This window comes from Procambarus clarkii, chromosome 9, assembly GCF_040958095.1.
Source record: "Procambarus clarkii isolate CNS0578487 chromosome 9, FALCON_Pclarkii_2.0, whole genome shotgun sequence".
NCBI classification, from domain to species: Eukaryota; Metazoa; Arthropoda; class Malacostraca; order Decapoda; family Cambaridae; genus Procambarus; species Procambarus clarkii.
Window position 1 is genome coordinate 51,650,787 of NC_091158.1, and position 23,386 is coordinate 51,674,172.

Below are 23,386 nucleotides of genomic sequence, written 5' to 3' on the forward strand. Positions count from 1 at the left end.
AACTGTACCAGTGTTGAAGGCAGACCGCAAAATCCATGATAATCTGTGCAGATATTTAAAGAATTAAATAACCTAATCCATTGTAAAAATACCCATTACCAAAAATAGATGAGTTGTACCTGGGTTGCAAGGGGGGCAAAATTTTCTAAGACTGACCTGAAATATGCCTACTTGCAAACTCCTGTAGATGCAGAGTGTCAGAAATTGTTAGTTATTAATTTTCATAAGGAGTTATTTAAGTGTAAAAGTCCCTTTTGGACTCTCCTCGTCTCCAGAAATTTTTCAGTGATTCATGTCCCATTTGTTAGTAAACATTGAGGGTGTTGCTAGCTTTTTAGATGACATTATTGTATGCGGGGAGAATGAGGAAGAGTATGATACAAGATTAGAAAAGGTTTTGAATCTTCTGCAAGAGCACAATGTGAAGATTAATGCGGGTGAAACAGCAATGAAGACCAATGTCATTGAATACCTGGGGTACCATATTTCAGGTAAGGGCTTTACTCCTCACAAAAACGTATTTACTATATAGCCCCCCCCCCCAGCCCCAACATCAGTGGGGAAGTACAGTCTTTTGAAGGCATGGTGACATACTTTTTGTAAGTTCGTGAAGAACTTTTCAACAAAATTAGCTGACTTGTATAAATTATTGAAAAAAGGGGCTAGAGTTAGGTGGGCAGCGAATGAGAAGGATTTCAGGAATATTAAGCAGGAATTGATAAATTCTCCAGTGCTCACTAATTTTACTGGTAAACTTCCTTTAAAACTGGAGATTGATGCTTGCCCAGTACGAGTGGGTTGAGTATTATTACAGGAAGTAGATGCCAGGAAAAAGCAGTCTGTTTTGCTAGCAAGAAATTATCTCATGCAGAGAAGAATTATTACCAATTAGACAAAGAAGCCTTAGATTTGGTATATGCTGTAAAAAAAACTGAGGTATTTTCTGATGGGTAGGAAATGTCTTGCTAGAACAGACTTCTAAAACAGAACAGAAGGCTAGAACAGAAAAAAATCCTAACCCCTGTTAAGATTATTTGGTAGAGGTAAACAAATTCTTGTTAATGATAATACTAGAATTCAACTATGGGCATTGCTACTTTCACAGTTTGAGTATGATTTGGTATTAAAGTCGGGCAAGGATAATGTAGTGGCTGAGCATTAAGTAGATTGCCTGTTACAGAAGAGTTTAATTCCAGTATTCCAGTGGAGTAAATTAACCTGGTGAAAACTATGTCTTTTGAGGATATTTCATTCCAGACTATTAGGAAGGCAACTGGTAGAGATCCCAAATTAAATCTGTTGAGGAAGAATCTCAAATATGGCTGGAAGGATAATTTATTATTGTCAGAGTATGCTGCGGTAAAGGCTGACCTTAGTATTCACCAGGATGTACTCTTATATGGGAATAGAATGGGGGGTTCCTCTGGAACTTAGATGTAAGGTTTTGGAACATTTAGGCCATAATGGCATAAATGCTATGAAAGTAAGTAAGTAATTATCAAAAGAAGGCACCAAACCGGGAAGGCTATGTAGCACCATCAAATACGCAAAATAATCAGAGGGCGCTAAATATCACCAAGGATGCCAATACGAGAACAAAAACGCATAAGGCGAACGATATCAAAAGTATCCGAGTCACCAAGAATTCTATCGAGGGACAGGTGACCGCGAGGGGCGGTCGGAAAGCAAGACACACGCTCGTCCTGGAAGTCAGGACATTCAAGAAGGACATGCACGACCGTAAGAGGGACAATGCAACTAGGACAATAAGGAGCAGGGCGGCGCTCCATCAAGTGACCATGGGTTAAGCGAGTATGGCCAATACGCAACCTCGCTAGAGCTGTTTCCCACCGCCGGTTACGGTGGAAGGAGGACGGCCACGAGGAAACACAACATTTAAGAGTACGTAGCTTGTTACCAGTAACAGACAACCAAGAAGCCTGCCAACGGGTAAGGACTGAGGAATGGATAACCGGGTAAAAGTCGGAATACGGAATGCCTTTACGAGAGATGGGACAAGAGCGGACAGCTTCCTTAGCGGCAGCATCCGCACGCTCATTTAAAGACACGCCAATATGGCTGGGAACCCAACAAAACTCAACCGACTTAAATTTACTGTGAACGAGAAAACGCCAATGCTGGATCTCGACAACTACCGGATGAACTGGATTAAAGCACCCGAGAGCCATGAGGGCACTACGAGAGTCAACAACAACCACAAAGGAAGACTGACAACGAGAAAGCAGGAGACGAAGAGCATAGAGAATAGCATAAAGTTCCGCTGTAAAGATGCTAGTCTCCGGAGGCAAGCGACACATATAAGTGCGATCAGGAAAAACAACAGAGTAGCCAACACCGTCCGCTGACTTAGACCCATCGGTGAAGACAGAAACGGAGCGGGAGTGAGAAGAAAAGTGCTCGAGGAAAAGGCGTTTTAGAACTGTAGGAGGGGTAAAAGCTTTAGTGATACGAGTCAAGGATGTACAAAACCGCGGAAGAGGGACCCTCCACGGGGGCAAAGAAGGAACAACACGAGGAGAAACATCAGAAATACGAACGGAAAGAGAATCCTGCAGGCGAGATAACCGGACAGAAAGAGGGAGGTGGTGAAGAGGAACAGGAACCGCAGGAGGGGTAAAAGTTAAAGCACGACAGAGACGAGAGGAAGGATGTTGCAAGGACCGCGCAAGATAGCGAAGACAGTAGCGATCACGGCGGTCCTGGAGAGACAGGAAGCCAGTGTCAACATACAAGCTAAGGACGGGAGTCGAACGAAAGGCACCAGAACTGAGGCGCAACCCAGTATGGTGCAAAGCATCAAGACGGCGAAGAGTAGAAGGAGAAGCAGACGAGTAAGCAGGGCAACCATAATCGAGCTTAGACAGGACGAGAGAGGAATGTAAAGCAAGGAGAGTGCGCCTATCTGCCCCCCAAGAAGTATGGGACAAGACCCGAAGGAGGGTAAGGGACTTAGAGCACTCAACACGGAGGTAAGAGATATGGGGAGACCAAGACAAACGAGTGTCAAGGAATAACCCCAAAAGCTTAGCGGAATCTTTGTATTCAAGGGGATGACCATAAAGTGACAAAGAGGGACGAAGAACAACCCGTTTCCGCGTAAAAGTCATGGCACAAGTCTTAGAAGTAGAGAACTTGAAGCCATGACCTGTGGCCCAAGACGACACGGCATCAATCGCAAGTTGAAGCCGGCGTTGAAGGAGAGGCGAATCATCACCCTGACAACAAAGGGTAAGATCATCGACATAGAGAGCGGAGAAGACACCAGAAGGAAGAGAGGAAAGAAGACCATTGAGGGCAACCAGAAAAAGAGTAGTGCTCAGAACACTACCCTGGGGCACACCTTCGTATTGCTGAAAAGGGGGAGAGAGAGCGGTACCAAGGCGCACCCGAAAGGAACGACGAGAGAGGAAGCTGCGGAGAAAGAGAGGGAGATGACCACGAAGGCCAAAAGAATGAAGTTGAGATAGGATATGATAACGCCAAGTGGTGTCGTAAGCCTTTTCTAGGTCAAAAAGGACGGCAACAACGGAGGTCTTCGCAGCAAAAGCAGTACGTATATAGACCTCCAAGTTCACCAGGACATCTGTCGTGCTGCGGCACTTGCGGAAACCAAATTGAGAAGGGGAGAGGAGGTGATGGTGTTCCAGGAACCACATCAGACGAACGTTAACCATACGTTCAAAGAGTTTGCAGACACAACTTGTGAGAGCAATAGGGCGAAAGTCCTTAGGGGAAGTACCCAGAGACCCTGGTTTGCGAACAGGGAGGACAACGGCATCGAGCCAGTCCTCAGGGACTGACGACGACTCCCAGATCCGATTATACAGACTCAGTAAATACTGAGACGTGCTCGGAGGGAGATGGCGAAGCATCTCATAATGAATACCATCGGAGCCCGCCGCCGTAGAACCGCAGAGGGCCAGGGCAGAACGAAGTTCAGAGAGAGAGAAGGGATCATTATAGGGAAGCTGAAGATGAGTGCAGAAATCTAAAGGACGAGACTCAAGGACAGGTTGACGAAGAAGGAAAGATTGGGGAAGATGAAGACCAGAGCTAACAGAAGAAAAGTGGGAACCCAGTTCGGAAGCGACCTGCAACGGGTCCGCCACAAGAGTATCATGGAGGTGAAGGACCGGTGAAACATCGGGAACGAACTTACCCGCTATCTTGCGGATACGCTTCCAGATCTGGGCCAGAGGGGTTTCGGACGTAATTGTCGAGACATAAGATGCCCAACATTCACGTTTAGCCGTACGGATGGCCCTACGGGCCACCGCACTCGCTTTCCGAAAGAAAAGAAAAGAATCGGTCGTCTGCCTACGGCGGTGCTTCTTCCAGGCTGCACGCTTACAGCGGACAGCCCGAGCACAGTCCGCATTCCACCAGGGAACGCACTTCCGTGGACCCCGAGAGGAAGAGCGAGGAATAGAGCGGAGGGCAGCGTCGAAGACAGTGTCATGAAAAAGGAGGAGAGCGCGAGAGAGGGGCAGAAGGGAGAGGTCAGAGAGAGTAGCACTGAGGGAAAACAGGGTCCAGTCCGCCTTAGCAAACTGCCACCTAGGGAAAGAGAGGGAAGGGCGAAAAGAGAAAAAGGAAACAAGGATGGGGAAATGATCACTTCCATGGAGGTCATCAAGAACCTGCCATGTGAAATCTAAGTAAAGAGAAGAAGAGCAGAGAGAAAGATCAAGACAAGAAAGGGTGCGAGTTCGAGAGTCCAAATGAGTGGGCTCACCAGAATTCAGAAGAGACAGGGAAGAAGAGAGGAGAAACGGCTCAAGGAGGCGACCCCGGGTATTCGTCAGAACGTCACCCCAAAGAGAATGACGACAATTGAAGTCACCCAGCAGGAGCACAGGCTCCGGCAAGGAGTCTAGGAGGTGTTTCAAATCAGGAAGAGAGAGCGGGACACTCGGGGGGAGATAAATGGAACAAACTGTGTACCATTTCCCCACAAAGATACGAGCAGCAGAACAATGGAGAGGCGAAGGAAAAAGTAAAGGAACAAAGGGAACATCAGCCCGAATCAAGAGAGCAGAAGAATTAGAAGCCCCAGCAATGGCTGGGGGGGGGGGAGAGAAAGGAATAGCCACGAAAACGACCAGGACGAGCACCAAGCATCGGCTCCTGGAGACAGACACAAAGGGGCGAAAACCGCGAAACCAGAAGTTGGAGTTCGAGGAAATTGGCGTAATAACCTCGAACGTTCCATTGAAGAATGGACAACGACGAGAAGAGAAAGGACAAAAACAGAGAACAAGGAAGAAACAAAGGCGAAAGACCAACAGAGCACGTTAAAGAATATCAGGGTCGGGATCAGGGTCAGCAAAGTCAGGGTTAGGGGGCATGGGTAAACTGAGCAAAGACGGAGGGAAGGAAACGGGAGAACAGATCAGAGGTGGGCGGGCAGGGTCCGGAGGAGGAGGAGGAGGAGGAGGAGACAACGGAGAGGAGCAGTCAAGGACAGCAGCAGGAAGAGGGGGAGTAGAAAGAGAGGAGCGCACCCCAGCAAGAGCAGCAACCGAAAGGGAAGCAGGGGCCAAAGAAACCTCCATAGCAGGAACAGGGGGCGCAAGCACTGAAACGGGAGTGGAAGGAGCAACAGAGCCAGAAGGAGGAGCTGAGGAAGAAAGCGAAGCCTTCTTACCCGCCGGGGAAGAGGAAGGAGAGGAGCCAGGCTTACGCTTCTGACTTAAAGAGACCGGTGTCCCAGCAACTACGTACCGGGCAACGGATTCCATTGTCTCAACAGGAGAAGCCGAACGAGAGCACACACGACGGCCGTTAGGAGAGCGATGGACATCCGCCCGCACCGACAGGCGGCGGGGAGAGCCGATAGATGGAGGAAGAGGATGGGAAGGAGGATCGGAGGGGGACGAGGAAGGAGACACAGAAGACACGACAGACCGGGTAGAAGGAAGGGGAACCTCAGACAGAGGACCAGGAGGAGGATCCTTCGGGAGAGAACCCAAAGGGACAGAGGAGGGGGCAGTGGGCGCATCAGGGTCCAAGGCCTGGAAACGATTGTGAGTCTGAGGAAGGCGGGAAGGACGAGGAGAGGAAGAGCGCAACACGCGAGCATAAGAGATATTAGCATAAGGCGGGAGCCGGCGAACCTGGCGCCTCGCCTCAGGAAAAGATAAACGCTCCCGGTGCTTCAAGTTGAGGACGGCTGCCTCAAGCTTGTAATGGACACACGCACGGGAGAAGGTAGGATGGGCCTCACCGCAGTTGAGGCAACGAGCCTGGGGAGAAGCGCACTCCGACTTAGAGTGACCTTCGCCACCACACAAAGGACAGAGAGAGACAGTCCCGGAGCAGCGGAGGGCACCATGCCCAAACCTCCAGCACTTGTTGCAGAGCCGAGGAGAAGGAATGTACTCCTGGACAGAGCACCTGGCACCAGCAAGAATGACAGAGGGTGGAAGGGTCCTACCATCAAAGGTAATCTTCACAACCCGGAGGGGTTGACGGCGACTACCACGAGGGGGACGAGTAAACGTGTCCACCTGGAGAATAGAATGGCCCTGGGCAGCGAGGATATGTCGAATATCGTCGTGGCAGTCGCGTAGGTCCCGAACACCGGTTGCAACATGGGGCGGGAGCAAAATAGTGCCAACACTGGCATTCAACTGGACGTTCTTCGAGACCCGAACGGGGGTCTCGCCAAGGCAGGATAAGGCAGCCAAGCGGGAAGCAGCATCCTGAGAAGGAGCAGCAACGACACGCGTACCGAGACGAGTGGGGTTAAAAGTAATGGAGGCATCCACGGAATCAATGAGATGTCGATGAAGGGAGAAATCGTCAGGAGGCGCAGAATCAAGAGGGAGGAGATCAAAATATTTGGCCCACGAAGCGGGACCAAACAAGGCTTGATAGGTAGCAGAACTGGAAGGAATCGAGCGAGGGCGGCCGTGACGAGAACGGCGGTGAGAACCCCCAGAGAGAGAGGGGTTAAAAGGCGCAGTAGTAACAACTAGAGAAGGAGCCGCGCCAGGGAACGAGGTAGTCACCACTGGGGGCTTGGGGCTCGACCCAACCACAGAGGAGGGAGGGGAGCCAGGGGAAGGAGTCAGAGAGGCCAAAGGAGGAGCAAGGTCGGGGCCCAATGCAGCGGAGGCAACAGAGCCCGGTCTTCCAATACGGACCGACTCGGGGGCTTGGTCGCCCACCCCACGAGCCTGAAAAGGTAAGCCAGAAGCAGCCGAAACAGGGGTTATCATCTTGACGAAATTACGAATTCACTCACGAATGTGCCCCCACACCCACCATGGAGCCACAATTAGAGGCAGGACACCCAACAAGAAGCTATCGCCGATCTTGTCGGGGCCTCCTAGGGGTGCGCCGTGAGTATACGCCCCACAAACGCCACCTTAAGAAACCGACAGTCCGTCGAGATCGGGTTCAGTGACGAAGTGGGGATTGACAATAAAAGGTTCCCCTCGCTCTCGACGTCGGGTACTGCAGTTCTACGGGTGCAAGAGTATGCCTCCTCAAGCACCCGGGCGTCAAAGGAGAAGAAGTCCAAGGGAAGAACCAGAACGAGCAAAAGGTCGGCAGGAAACGGCAAGCAGATAGGAGAAGAGGGGGGAGAAAAACGAAACAGAAGGAAAAGGAAAAGATGCCCAGCAGAATTGGAGAGGACGGCAGCAGGAGCACAAGGCTAGAAAAGGACAGAGGACTGTCCCAAGGAGCATCACACTCCGGCAGCCGCCCACTAAGCCCCCAGACGGCGACAACGAGCTGAGCGGGGAGGGGGAAATACTATGAAAGAAGAAGCTAGAAGTTGGGTTTGGTGGCCAAAAATGGACCAAGATATTGCTGAAGTAACTAAAAATTGACACATTTGCTTTAAGAATTATCAGAAACCCCAGGCCCCAGTACTTTCCTGGCCATACACTGGGAAACCCTGGTCTAGACTTCATATAGATTATGCTGGACCTATGGATAACAAATATTACCTGGTGGTGGTGGATTCATACACAAAATTTATGGATGTTCATGTGTGTAATTCCATGACATCATCTGTAACTTGTAAATTGCTCAGGAAAACATTTTATAATTTTGGATTGACAGACATGGTTGTGTCAGATAATGCTTCTTATTTTGTTTCTGAGGAAATGGAGGATTTTTTTTAGAAAGATTGGTATTAAACCTGTAACACCTGCCCCCTATAATCCTTCTTCAAATGGTCTGGCTGAGAGAGCAGTGAGAGCCTTAAAAGACGAGTTACAGTGATTTACAGAAGCCACTATTAGTACAAGGCTTTGAAGATTTTTGCATTATCAAAGAAAAGCTGTTCATTCTATCACTGGTAAATCTCCTTCTGAATTACTGTTTAATAGGTTCTTCAACGTGCACATGGTAGCAGTAAAGACAGATCTAGATCAAGAAAAATCTGTAACTAGCTCGGCCAATCAGTTGGCTCAGGGAGAGGAAGTTTTGTTTAAAGAGGAAGATGCAGTATATGCAAGGAATTTTGTAATGGGTAATGGGTGACCCATGCAAAGGGTCACTGGGAATTTTGAGGTCCTATCGGGTGTGGATGAGGCAAATAGGGATGCTCAAGCTAATAATGAAGGGGTAACACCTGCAGGAGACAGGAAGGCAGAGCAAGGCTCAACAGGGGTAATGTGGATACAGATAATCCTAGGGACTCTGCTGTTAGTAACTCAGAAGAAGGTTCTTCAGATGTAACGGGCCCAAGAGTCCCAGTTGAGAAAATCTGGAAGAGTCATACAACCGCCTGATAGACTTAACCTGTAGGCGGTTTAATTCAAAGGGGAGGAATGTTAAGGTATTTTGTAGGATTAAGTTAGGTGCCGTTATTTTGTAGGACTCTCCTACTCAGTGAGTAGGTACATAGGTGAGGTGCATAATGTTTCCAGCAGATGCTCTTTTATAAGTATTGTAAATAGTAAGTCATGTAATCTATAACCGGTGAATACTCTCTCTCTCTCTCTCTCTCTCTCTCTCTCTCTCTCTCTCTCTCTCTCTCTCTCTCTCGGTGTGGGTGTGTCAGTATAATAAAAATAAGGAGTACCAACATGTCGAAAAGCGTCTTCTACAGTCAATACATTATTGAATTTCATATCATAAAGTTTGTGAGACACTATTACATTACATAAAATTATATAATTTTAACAATCGTACCTAACACAAGTGATCACATCCTCGTTGTTTTGATCAGTCCGGAAGTCGGTGGAATGTGAGTCCAGTCTCCTCCTGCAAGAAGAAATATTCACATTAATTTTGGGAAAATCAGTGAGTGATGCAACAGAAATAAGGAACGGAGGACAACATTGTATAACAGCTTAAGTTTTCTGCCTATTGACATCATCTTGTTACATGTTGAGAGTCATTCACTAATGACCTGCTGGAAGATATAAAATATCTAGTTATAGTCAGCTCTCACCGGCAGCAAACCATTCAAAAACCCAAAAGAAATCTATGGATGAATTTCTAGAGCTAATGAAGGTAATGGAACCATGCCCCTAATATCATGCCATAATGGAACCATGCCCCAGGTATTGCGCCATAATGGAACCATGCCCCAGGTATCATGCCATAATGGAACCATGCCCCTGGTATCATGCCATAATGGAACCATGCCCCTGGTATCATGCCATAATGGAACCATGCCCCAGGTATCATGCCATAATGGAACCATGCCCCTGGTATCATACCATAATGGAACCATGCCCCAGGTATCATGCCATAATGGAACCATGCCCCAGGTATCATACCATAATGGAACCATGCCCCTGGTATCATGCCACAAGGGAACCATGCCCCAGGTATCATGCCATAATGGAACCATGCCCCAGGTATCATACCATAATGGAACCATGCCCCTGGTATCATGCCATAATGGAACCATGCCCCAGGTATCATACCATAATGGAACCATGCCCCTGGTATCATGCCATAATGGAACCATGCCCCAGGTATCATACCATAATGGAACCATGCCCCTGGTATCATGCCATAATGGAACCATGCCCCTGGTATCATGCCATAATGGAACCATGCCGCTGGTATCATGCCATATTGGAACCATGCCCCTGGTATCATGCTGTAATGGAACCATGCCCCTGGTATCATGCCATAATGAAACCATGCCCCTGGTATCATGCCATAATGGAACCATGCCACTGGTATCATGCCATAATGGAACCATGCCCCTGGTATCATGCCATAATGGATCCATGCCCCTGTTATCATGCCATAATGGAATCATGCCCCAGGTATCATGCCATAATGGAACCATGCCCCTGGTATCATGCTATAATGGAACCATGCCCCTGGTATCATGCCATAATGGAACCATGCCCCTGGTATCATGCCATAATGGAACCATGCCCCTGGTATCATGCCATAATGGAACCATGCCCCAGGTATCATGCCATAATGGAACCATGCCCCAGGTATCATACCATAATGGAACCATGCCCCTGGTATCATGCCATAATGGAACCATGGCCCAGGTATCATGCCATAATGGAACCATGCCCCTGGTATCATGCCATAATGGAACCATGCCCCTGGTATCATGCCATAATGGAACCATGCCCCAGGTATCATGCCATAATGGAACCATGCCCCTGGTATCATGCCATAATGGAACCATGCCCCAGGTATCATGCCATAATGGAACCATGCCCCTGGTATCATGCCATAATGGAACCATGCCCCAGGTATCATGCCATAATGGAACCATGCCCCTGGTATCATGCCATAATGGAACCATGGCCCAGGTATCATGCCATAATGGAACCATGCCCCTGGTATCATGCCATAATGGAACCATGGCCCAGGTATCATGCCATAATGGAACCATGCCCCTGGTATCATGCCATAATGGAACCATGCCCCTGGTATCATGCCATAATGGAACCATGCCCCTGGTATCATGCCATAATGGAACCATGCCCTTGGTATCATGCCATAATGGAACCATGCCCCTGGTATCATGCCATAATGGAACCATGCCCCTGGTATCATGCCATGGAACCATGCCCCTGGTATTAGGCCATAATGGAACCATGTTCCAGGACGTATGGTCTCTGTCATTATATTCCCCATTTTCCAAGATTGACTGCTTCTGGCACATGTCCCATGACGGTCACCAGAACCTGACGTGTCGCGGGTTTGTCTACTTTTGTGTGCCATCGTTCCGCATTCAGGATTTGCTTGTGTTCTAGAACAAGAGGTAGGTCAGTTGGGTATCCCAAAAGCACGACTCTTGTGCATCTTTCTGAAAGGTCCAGCTACTCCAAGCATACTGGTTTCCCTTGCAGAACTGTTAATTTTTCTAAGTAATTTGCAGTCTGTTGGTCTTGTAGTGTCATTATTATTTCTCCTTTCAGGTTGACTGTGATGGAAAGTTTAACTCTGGTTGTTCTTTTTCCATTGCCGTTACTACTCGATGTGCTGTAGGGAAGTGGTCTGTCTGCATTATCTTTAATGTTGGAAGATGTGCAGAGTGACGACGTCTGGTGTGAGACTGGTGGTGTCACATGCTGGCTGGTGGTGTCACATGCTGGCTGGTGGTGTCACATGCTGGCTGGTGTGTGACTGGTGGTGTCACATACTGGCTGGTGTGTGACTGGAGGTGTCACATGCTGGCTGGTGTGTGACTGGTGGTGTCACATGCTGGCTGGTGTGAGACTGGTGGTGTCACATGCTGGCTGGTGTGAGACTGTTGGTGTCACATGCTGGCTGGTGTGTGACTGGTGGTGTCACATGCTGGCTGGTGTGAGACTGGTGGTGTCACATGCTGGCTGGTGTGAGACTGGTGGTGTCACATGCTGGCTGGTGTGTGACTGGTGGTGTCACATGCTGGCTGGTGTGAGACTGGTGGTGTCATATGCTGGCTGGTGTGTGACTGGTGGTGTCACATGCTGGCTGGTGTGTGACTGGTGGTGTCACATGCTGGCTAGTGTGAGACTGTTGGTGTCACATGCTGGCTGGTGTGTGACTGGTGGTGTCACATGCTGGCTGGTGTGAGACTGGTGGTGTCACATGCTGGCTGGTGTGTGACTGGTGGTGTCACATGCTGGCTGGTGTGAGACTGGTGGTGTCACATGCTGGCTGGTGTGTGACTGGTGGTGTCACATGCTGGCTGGTGTGAGACTGGTGGTGTCACATGCTGGCTGGTGTGAGACTGGTGGTGTCACATGCTGGCTGGTGTGTGACTGGTGGTGTCACATGCTGGCTGGTGTGAGACTGGTGGTGTCATATGCTGGCTGGTGTGTGACTGGTGGTGTCACATGCTGGCTGGTGTGTGACTGGTGGTGTCACATGCTGGCTGGTGTGAGACTGTTGGTGTCACATGCTGGCTGGTGTGAGACTGGTGGCGTCACATGCTGGCTGGTGGTGTCACATGCTGGCTGGTGTGTGACTGGTGGTGTCACATGCTGGCTGGTGTGTGACTGGTGGTGTCACATGGTGGCTAGTGGTGTCACATGCTGGCTGGTGTGAGACTGGTGGTGTCATATGCTGGCTGGTGTGTGACTGGTGGTGTCACATGCTGGCTGGTGTGACTGGTGGTGTCACATGCTGGCTGGTGTGTGACTGGTGGTGTCACATGCTGGCTGGTGTGTGACTGGAGGTGTCACATGCTGGCTGGTGTGTGACTGGTGGTGTCACATGCTGGCTGGTGTGTGACTGGAGGTGTCACATGCTGGCTGGTGTGTGACTGGTGGTGTCACATGCTGGCTGGTGTGTGACTGGTGGTGTCACATGCTGGCTGGTGTGTGACTGGTGGTGTCACATGCTGGCTGGTGTGTGACTGGAGGTGTCACATGCTGGCTGGTGTGAGACTGGTGGTGTCACATGCTGGCTGGTGTGAGACTGGTGGTGTCACATGCTGGCTGGTGTGAGACTGGTGGTGTCACATGCTGGCTGGTGGTGTCACATGCTGGCTGGTGTGTGACTGGTGGTGTCACATGCTGGCTGGTGTGAGACTGGTGGTGTCACATGCTGGCTGGTGTGAGACTGGTGGTGTCACATGCTGGCTGGTGTGTGACTGGTGGTGTCACATGCTGGCTGGTGTGTGACTGGTGGTGTCACATGCTGGCTGGTGGTGTCACATGCTGGCTGGTGTGTGACTGGTGGTGTCACATGCTGGCTGGTGTGTGACTGGTGGTGTCACATGCTGGCTGGTGTGAGACTGGTGATGTCACATGCTGGCTGGTGTGTGACTGGTGGTGTCACATGCTGGCTGGTGTGTGACTGGTGGTGTCACATGCTGGCTGGTGTGAGACTGGTGGTGTCACATGCTGGCTGGTGTGTGACTGGTGGTGTCACATGCTGGCTGGTGTGAGACTGGTGGTGTCACATGCTGGCTGGTGTGAGACTGGTGGTGTCACATGCTGGCTTGTGTGTGACTGGTGGTGTCACATGCTGGCTGGTGTGAGACTGGTGGTGTCACATGGTGGCTAGTGTGTCACTGGTGGTGTCACATGCTGGCTGGTGTGAGACTGGTGGTGTCACATGGTGGCTAGTGTGTGACTGGTGGTGTCACATGCTGGCTGGTGTGTGACTGGTGGTGTCACATGCTGGCTGGTGTGTGACTGGTGGTGTCACATGCTGGCTGGTGTGAGACTGGTGGTGTCACATGCTGGCTGGCTGGTGAGAGACTGGTGGTGTCACATGCTGGCTTGTGTGTGACTGGTGGTGTCACATGCTGGCTGGTGTGTGACTGGTGGTGTCACATGCTGGCTGGTGTGAGACTGGTGGTGTCACATGCTGGCTGGTGTGAGACTGGTGGTGTCACATGCTGGCTTGTGTGTGACTGGTGGTGTCACATGCTGGCTAGTGTGAGACTGGTGGTGTCACATGGTGGCTAGTGTGTCACTGGTGGTGTCACATGCTGGCTGGTGTGAGACTGGTGGTGTCACATGGTGGCTAGTGTGTCACTGGTGGTGTCACATGCTGGCTGGTGTGTGACTGGTGGTGTCACATGCTGGCTGGTGTGTGACTGGTGGTGTCACATGCTGGCTGGTGTGAGACTGGTGGTGTCACATGCTGGCTGGCTGGTGTGAGACTGGTGGTGTCACATGCTGGCTTGTGTGTGACTGGTGGTGTCACATGCTGGCTGGTGTGTGACTGGTGGTGTCACATGCTGGCTGGTGGTGTCACATGCTGGCTGGTGTGAGACTGGTGGTGTCACATGCTGGCTGGTGGTGTCACATGCTGGCTGGTGTGAGACTGGTGGTGCCACATGCTGGCTGGTGTGTGACTGGTGGTGTCACATGCTGGTTGGTGTGTGACTGGTGGTGTCACATGCTGGCTGGTGGTGTCACATGCTGGCTGGTGGTGTCACATGCTTGCTGGTGTGTGACTGGTGGTGTCACATGCAGGCCGGTGTGTGACTGGTGGTGTCACATGCTGGCTGGTGTGTGACTGGTCGTGTCACATGCTGGCTGGTGTGTGACTGGTGGTGTCACATGCTGGCTGGTGTGAGACTGGTGGTGTCACATGCTGGCTGGCTGGTGTGAGACTGGTGGTGTCACATGCTGGCTTGTGTGTGACTGGTGGTGTCACATGCTGGCTGGTGTGTGACTGGTGGTGTCACATGCTGGCTGGTGGTGTCACATGCTGGCTGGTGTCCCAGCAAACACAAATCATCTACACAACGTTCGCCTATCTCTTGCCATAGGTGTGGGAATGATTTGCATTGAGAATGGTGCAGGAGAGCCTTTGAGAAACTTTTACTCAAAAAATCCAAACACAAAGGTTTAATTATAAATTGTTTTTCTACAATTATTTTCTTCCAAATGTAAAACAAATAGTTTTTACATGTTTAAATATAAAATTTATGGTGTTTTTTTGTAAAATTCATTAATAAATTGTGAATGATATATATTGGCTGAGTGAAACCTTTATAATCCATTTAGTTATAATTTGAACAGAAAAAAGTATTTTTCCAAATTTTCTAAAAATTGCTCTTTTTAACACAATTTGACTCCTTATACATTCCACTAAACACTATATCATGTTTAAATATATAATTTATGTATTATTCTCTAAAATAATTTATATAAATTATATAAGTTGCTGGAAAGTGGTGTTAAGGATTTTGAAAACATTTTGTTGTGTTAATATGTTCTTATTAACTATGTCTCAAGTTCACAGTTTATCAAACAAGAATATTAACATTCGTCAACTCTTAAAATCTTATATGTTATCTTGCTGGTGCAAAAAAGGGTGAATCTTTAGGAACAGCTATAGTATCTATATATCACAAATGGTGTTTTCCCTAACTCAAACAATGTAGGGTTTATTATTCTACACATATTTCTAATGACTCTTAGATGTTTACATTCTCTGAAGTATAATTGTGAAGGCTGTGTCCATCACTCTCAACACAGATTCTTAAACTCGTCTCTGCAGGTTCAACTATATAATTAGTTTCCATTTTGAATTTCCATGGACATTTGTATCCAAAATGAAACCAATGTGGTTTCCTTCAGCGCCTTCAGCCAGCACATTTGCTCATTCATTTCCACAGATTCCAACAAGGTAGGGGATTTACAGAAATTTGTATATTCATATTGTTATATATTAAAAATTTAATGCAGTTCAATATGATAAGACAAATACATGAGTTTATGATAAATTCGTTTTCTGTGATATACCATTGATATGCTCTTTTTTTCTTTAAACGGCAGACTAAACTAAAGTGCTCACATCAACAGATTTGATGTATAAATGGTCAACGCTCAACAGAGTTAGTATAAATGTATTAGTATAAATCTTACTTGTCTCATTGTTAATTCACATTCAATGTCAACTTGTGGTTTTGATGTGGCACGTTTGGCCAAGACACCCCACCCCATTATGCACCCCATACCCATCTTGTGGGCGGTTGTGGAAAGGGTTACAGAGGCACATAATGGGCTCAGGGACTGAACCCCACAATTCATTTAGCTAAGCAAGTTACAATCTTGATGAGCTAGTTACAAAATTCAATATAAGTCATCACATCAACAATGGGTTCGAGATCGACCTCAAGTACAGGTTCTAAATTAAGCAACTGACATATGTGGAGAGCTAGTATCAAAATTTATATGTTTGTCCTGCACACCGTCCCCCATCCAGTGGGCAGCGGTGGATAGGTTACAATCACTTAGTTGTTATCTACAGTTAGCAAACTGGGGATATTTGGCTAAAATTTCTGGTAGCAGATCATTTTGAATGAAATATTGACACATCGCTGGAACATTGGTTATAGAATTGTCTCTAAATTCATGTATCTTTTCGCACTCCATCACATAGTGACGGAGGGTGTGCGAATAATTTTGTTGACACAGTTTACATTTGGTCAGGTCTACATCAGCAGATAATGAGAATTCCCAGAGATACTTGTAACCGAGTCTAAGCCGAGCAGTAGTAACATCTAGAAGTCTGCTGATTTTATTGGATGATCCATAGATGTGTGGCTCCTCTTGTATGATATGTATGATAGATGGAATTACTAGTTCCAGTTTCTAGGCAGGCGATGAGTACTCACAATAACCTTAATTAAGCGTCAAAACAAAAATGTGTATACTCTTTTTACTCTCCTGACCTTAGTTCTCGAGCTATGTATTTCATTTTGGTACCAACGTGTTCGCAATAACATTCTCTAGAAGAAAATCAGCAAAAACGGTCACCAAAAGTTATATGAATACCAGCACCCAATAAATACCTACGTAGATGACTCGCCGTGAGTGCCCAAGAGCAACAAAATGTTTTTACTCTTGGGATTGTTATCACTTCCACACTTGTCCTACAGCGTTAATTTTGGTATCAATGTACTCGCAATGAAATTCCCAACACGGTGATATGAATATAAACGTAGAATAATGGTCGCTGCCCACCCGCAAGAGTGTGGGAAGTGGCGGAACTGTTACCCAGTATTGGTGACAAGACGACACATGGGCGATACAGTGCTTTGAAAGTTTATAATTATATCACTGTCCTGACATTATTATTGTATGTACGTCATTCATTTTTGTGCCAATGTTTTCGCAATAGAATGTTCTATGAGCCCGTAGGTAAAAAAGAGCAACAAAGCGTAAGATAGAATAGCACCATATATAAAACAACGCTGGTACATATCAGTGAGCGTCAAACACACACGAAATGTGTGTGTTTGATGGTGGTCAAACGATGTTTGATGTGTTTGATCAGGTGATGTCCTGATCCGCATAATTAAAGTATGAATTATGTTGAGAAAAAATAAGAAAAAAGGGAAAAAACAGGGGTGGGAGAAACATGACAGAAAAAAGAGTAAAAATACAATTTGGTCAACAAAACAGCATTGTTTAAAATAAAAGATATGGATTGACATTTTGGGGGTTAGGTTGGTAGGTTACATTGAGTTAATTAGGTAGTACTTAGTGTTTATCTGTTATAGATAGGAGCTGCCTGGTATGGGCCAATAGGCCTTCTGCAGTTACCTTTGTTTTTATGTTTTTGCCCTGTAACCTAAATGGTTAGAGAGGCACATATATGGGCTTAGGGACTGAACCCCACACTACATTTAGCTAAGCTGGTTACAATCTTGATGATATAGTTACAAAATTCTGTATAAGTCGTCACATTATCAATGGGTTCGAGATCAACCACAATTTCCTGAATAGATATAACAAAGGGGATATTAATAGGGTATTAAAATTGTCAACACAAGATAGAACACGAAACAATGGGTATAAATTGGATAAGTTTAGATTTAGGAAAGACTTGGGTAAATACAGGGTCAGTAACAGGGTTGTTGATTTGTGGAATTTTTCTTAACTTATAAATTTATCTTTATTTATCTTAAACTGGTTGGGAGAGGTACAGTTTTTAACATAATTGGGAAGGTCATTCCACATTCGAGGTCTCTTGATTTGTAAAGCATTTCTAGTTTGACTAAGTCGTACTCTTGGAATATCAAATAGGTATTTGTTTCTGGTGTGGTGCTCATGGGATCTGTTACAACCTTCTAGGAAGCTTTTAAGGTCAGGATTGACATTACAGTGCAGCGTTTTATATATATAAAATACACATGAGAGTATGTGCAGGGACTTAATATCTAACATATTCAGAGATTTGAGTAAGGGGTCCATATATACTGCCCGGTTGCCTGAAATGCTATATAGGCCTACTATAGTGGCTTTAGGTATTGTATGCACTAGCTCTATCTATAAATCCAACATTATGTTTGTAAATCAACTATGTATGTATGAAAAAAAATGACTAATACGTTCGGCGAATGACTTTGACTTCAACTTCACTTTGACTTCGTTCATGTCATCGTATTTTCCGTAATATATAAAGGTTATGACAATGCAATTATATTATTGTGTGCAAATAAGTTTGAAATTTCATGTACCCTAAAAATATTAAAATAAAGAATAAGAATAATTAAATAATTGTTGTAGTAAATTGTCACACGTTCATCATACGCAAACGAACACACAGTTTGGAGCGTCAGTACAAGACCGCCGCCATTTTAAAACACGGCTTCGAATGTAAGTAATGTTTTTCTCGTACTAACACTGTGTTATACAATAGATTTGGTCTTGAATTCACAAATTTAGTTGTTACATCTGACAGAGTATGTTAGACGGTGTAATGCTGGTCCATGTTAACGTATTTGTGGGCTTGGTTGGTTTAAATGTGGAGGCGAGGCCTGGCTGTGCTAGTGTGTATGTGGAGGCGAGGCATGTACAACACTCCCCAATAGGAAGAAAACCCACTGGGTTCTAGGCTAGGTTAGGCTTATCTGTAATAATTGAATTAAGCCTAGCAAAGCCTAGAACCTAGTTCAGTAATTTAAAAAATGTTGTAACTTGAAAAATGCCATTCAATACATTACACAATTTAAATATTTTCAGGCAATCAACACAACCCTCATGTTGGCTAACCCTCTCTCATGTTGGTCAATAATTTAATTATTTTTTTATGGAGTAATCTTTGCTGTTGAAATGTAGTCTTTTTGAGACTACATTTCAAATGTAGTGTGTGTGGAGGCGTGTATGTTAGGTATTACCTAATATACACGGTGTAATATATCTATCTGTGTGAAATAGATTAAATCCATTTATTTGATATTCAGCTAATAGTTCTGTATTTTCTACATTCATCCATGTTTTGGTAAGTGCAATAATATGTATTGTTTCATTGCAGATTAGAGATTCAAGATAGTTCTAGATTTCCGAAGTACTGAAACGCGCGCCATACAGGCTTGGTGGATCTAGGTGCAAGGTAAAATTATTTACATTTACTTTTGTATTTATGTTTTGTATTTATATGCATATATGCATTTATATGCATTATTCTATAGAATAATAGATCTCGTAATAATTTTGCAAAAATAGTGGCATTTACTATTTTTAAAAGATTATTAAAAAATTTACTGATATGGTGCATTCGGAAGGGCGAAGAGGGAGAACGGCCTGTTGACATAGCTCGGGTGCAGGGGGGGGGGGGTTGTGTAAAAGCCTGGTTTGTGCCTCGGAGAGGCTATGGGATCCAGTAAGTTCAGTAGAACTTCGGTTTCAACCCTTTTACCCTGTTGTAGCTCAGTCGATTAAGGCAGTGTCTGGGATGCTCCCGGACGCAGGTTCGAATCCTCGTCACGGCCCTTGTGGATTTGTTCATTTGATGCATCACGTTATTGTGATCTGTGTGTGTAATTCTTCACTTGCTACAGCAACAGGAATGTGTGTGTATGTATTTGTGTTGTTGAATATGACCGAAAGTGTAAGATTAATGATTCTAACACAAATCGTCTGAATATTTGTTTTTCTTCACTGTCGAGAGTAGTTAAAAAAATTTACTCGAGTTTATTTTCACACTTTATTTATGGTCCTTAAGTCCCTCTCCTTAATGCTGCTGCTGTTTCTCGCATCTTTGCATCGCTTGTATGTTTGGGGGTTTGGCCTCTTGCTATATATTGATTCCATTTGTGTGTGTTTGGGTCTCAGGCCCTCTCGCAATTTCTGTTGAACAAACCCCTTTTCCTAGTTCTGCATCTCTCCTTTGGTACAAATTTTGTTGTGCTTTTATCATATATTTCACAAAACTTGACATACATTTCATTTACTTCATGTCCTATCAGCAAGTGTTTGTCAAATTCTTTAAGGAAAGTTTATCATCCTGATTGCAGATCTCTAGCGATATTATGTCAACTTCTTGTGGATTCGCAATCATTATTTAATTTACCTTTAGGTGTTCTTTCACCAGCACAGCAACACTGTACCTCTCCCAACCAGTTTAAGATAAAAACTAAGTACTAACTAATTAACTCAATGTAACCTACCTTACCCCCAAAATGACAACCCATGTCTTCTATTTTAAACAATGCTGTTTTGTTGACCAAATTGTATTTTTGTTTTTTTCTGCAATGTTTCCCCCCCCCCACCACTCTACCACCACATTGAGTTTAGTAGCTCTGTGCACGTCAGGTGCTGTTTAATATACAGACCTACTCCTCCATTTGACCTAGTTTCTCTATCACATCTATATCACTTTGTGCTTTAGCCCTGGTGGAGCTTGGTCCACCAGGCTGTTGTTTGGAGTGGCCCGCAGATCCACATACAGTCTGCATATGATATACAGTCTGTTGATCAATTAAACTACAGTAGTTAGTTTTTATCATCCGAATGCACCAATATGTGTTCATTCTTCCCAGATGAAGGAACTAGGTAATATTCATCATCTGAATGCACCATCTGATGCTTTAACACTCATGATACACGAGAGGTTTAAAAAACTTTTAAAACTTTTAAAACTTTTTGACCTATGTATTTAAAAGCAATTCTAAAGTTAAAAAGTGTAGCATAGGCCCCTCGCAGAATGTTCTTAATATGATCCTCAGGTTATAGTTTTCTATCTAAAACCACCCCTAGATCTCTTTCTTGATCAGAATTCTTTATAGATCTCAGTGGCTCGATCATAGAAACTGCTCTAAATCCTTGTTGGCCTGGATTGTGGAGGTCATTGGTCTCTATAAAACTAGTAATCTGACTCCTGATCACTCTCAAATAATTTTATTATGTGGGATGTTAGTGCAACTGGTCTATAATTCTTTGCCAATGCTTGTGTTGTGTTGTGTTGTTTTGGTAGTGATGTGCAATGTGTTGTTTTGGTAGTGATTCGTCCAGTTCTGGTAGTAGTGCGGTTGTTGTGTAGTGTAGTACTTGTGTGCTTGTTAATGACTTGTATTCCAGTCTTGTGGGTATCTCCTTTCCCCTACGGGCCAACTGCTTTGTTCTTACCTAGCATTTTGCTTTGTTTGGGTATGAATGTTTGTGTGCCGTATATTTTGCAAAATTTGCCATATATCTCATTATTTACTCCTCTGCCTAGCAACAAGTCTGTCTAATTATACTCATTAACTGTTTTTCAAAGTTCCCCATAGTGTCCTTTATTGAAATCGAGTTCATGAACCGTTTCAATGTTCTTATTTTCTTCTAGATTATATCTTAAAGTATATTTAAATGTTATTGTTATTATTGTTATTAAATGTTATTGTGACATTGCATTGCAATTGAGCTATGTTGTTTACCATACCGTTCATTTCGTGAGTATAAGTATAGATGCCACACTTGTGACAGGTAAAACCATGCCTTTTTTGAAAAACAGCACCGTCTGTTGCACGTAAGAGCAACCCACACTATATTATGTTGCGATATTATTTCAGTATTTCCGATTGTATTGATAATTTGAATTTTCATAGATTTCAATTTATTTTCATTTCGATTTAATAATTTTGTGTGACATTGCATTGAAATTGAGCTGTGTTGTTTACCATACTGTTCATTTCATGAGTATAGTTTATTTTTTTATTTTTTTCATTTCATTTTTTTAGCTGTTCTTATTTTTCAGTGATGGGAATATCAGATCATTTGATGTTCCCAATTTTCTGATGGAAGCATCAGACCATTATAGAATGCATCGGATGAGGTAGTTTGGAATGGTGGGGAGGACGAGAGGGGGGTATGGTGGGGAAGACGAGGGGACAGAGGAGAGGGTAATGGTGGGGAGGACGAGGGGACTGGGGAGTTGGGGATGGTGGGGACAGGGGAATGCTGGGGAGGACAAAGGGACAGGTGAATGGGAGATGGTGGGGGAGGAAGAAGGACAGGGGAGGGGAAAATGGTAAGGAGGACGATGGGACAGGGAAGTGGGAATAGTGGGGATGATGTGGGGACAGGGAAGTGGGAAGGACGAGAGGACTGTGGAATGGGGAATAGCAAAGTGAATTATAATTATATATATTAATTAATTCTTATAAATTTCCAGAAGCCTGTATCAACACCCACACTAATGCAACTGAAAGAGATGTTGAGACAAGTATTGCTGATATGTTGAAGAACGCCCCAAACAAACTCGGTGGAAACAGATACAAGGTAAAGTTTGCCAATTTGCTGTAGTCTAATTCAATTTCTTTTTAGTAATCTTCGAGAACATTTATGCTATGAATAAGATAAAATAATGTAACTGATTTTGATTTATTTACTATTTATTATTTATTTACCGTTATTAGTATAATAGATCTCGTAATAATTTTGCAAAAATAATGGCATTTACTATTTTAAAAAGCTCGGGTGCAGGGGGGGGGGTTATGTAAAAGCCTGGTTTGTGCCTCGGAGAGGCTATGGGATCCAGTAAGATCGTCCTTCCTTTCCTCCCTAGAATCTGGATGTAGCAGGTGCTCAATTGTCAAAAGTGAAAAATTGGTTTTGTCTTCCGAATGCACCATTTCTGTAAATTTGCTAATAATCTTTTAAAAATAGTAAATGCCATTATTTTTGCAAAATTATTACGAGATCTATTATACTAATAACGGTTTGATAAAATACAGTAGACTGCCTACTGGATAATAGTTCCAGTCCACCTGTAGACAGGGATCTCACATCAGCTTGTATATTATACAAGGATAAGATTTGATAAATTCAGTTATTTGACTGAACACTGGCTCTGTTTAAATCAGAGATTTAAACATACATAGTCTAACCTAGCTCCATAACTAACAGCCATTAGCCATTCATGCACAGCCATCAGCTGGGCCATAGACCGGCAATTTTGCTTTTTTCCCAAGCCGGTCTGTTTTTTTTCGATGCCTCAGTGGCCCATGCACAGGTCCGTTCAAGGGGATTAAATAGCCGTTCTATGGCCCCAGGGTTTGTATTTTATCAAACTCTTATTAGAATAATAGATCTCGTAATAATTTTGCAAAAATAGTGGCATTTACTATTTTAAAAAGCTCGGGTGCAGGGGGGGGGGTTATGTAAAAGCCTGGTTTGTGCCTCGGAGAGGCTATGGGATCCAGTAAGATCGTCCTTCCTTTCCTCCCTAGAATCTGGATGTAGCAGGTGCTCAA

General features: G+C 45.1%; 1 protein-coding gene across 4 annotated transcripts in view; it reads right to left on the reverse strand.

Moving 5' to 3' along the window:
* LOC138362972 (uncharacterized) overlaps positions 1 to 23,386 on the reverse strand; it is a 393,681-nt gene that overhangs the window by 34,264 nt on the left and 336,031 nt on the right. For all 4 annotated transcript variants that reach the window (XR_011227956.1, XR_011227957.1, XM_069321533.1 and 1 more), the window contains one exon: positions 9,175 to 9,246. Coding sequence is in view for 2 of the 4 variants with exons in the window: in XM_069321533.1 (XP_069177634.1) it covers positions 9,175 to 9,246 (72 nt within the window). In the remaining 2 variants the exon portion in view is untranslated. The remainder of the gene's footprint in view (positions 1 to 9,174; positions 9,247 to 23,386) is intronic.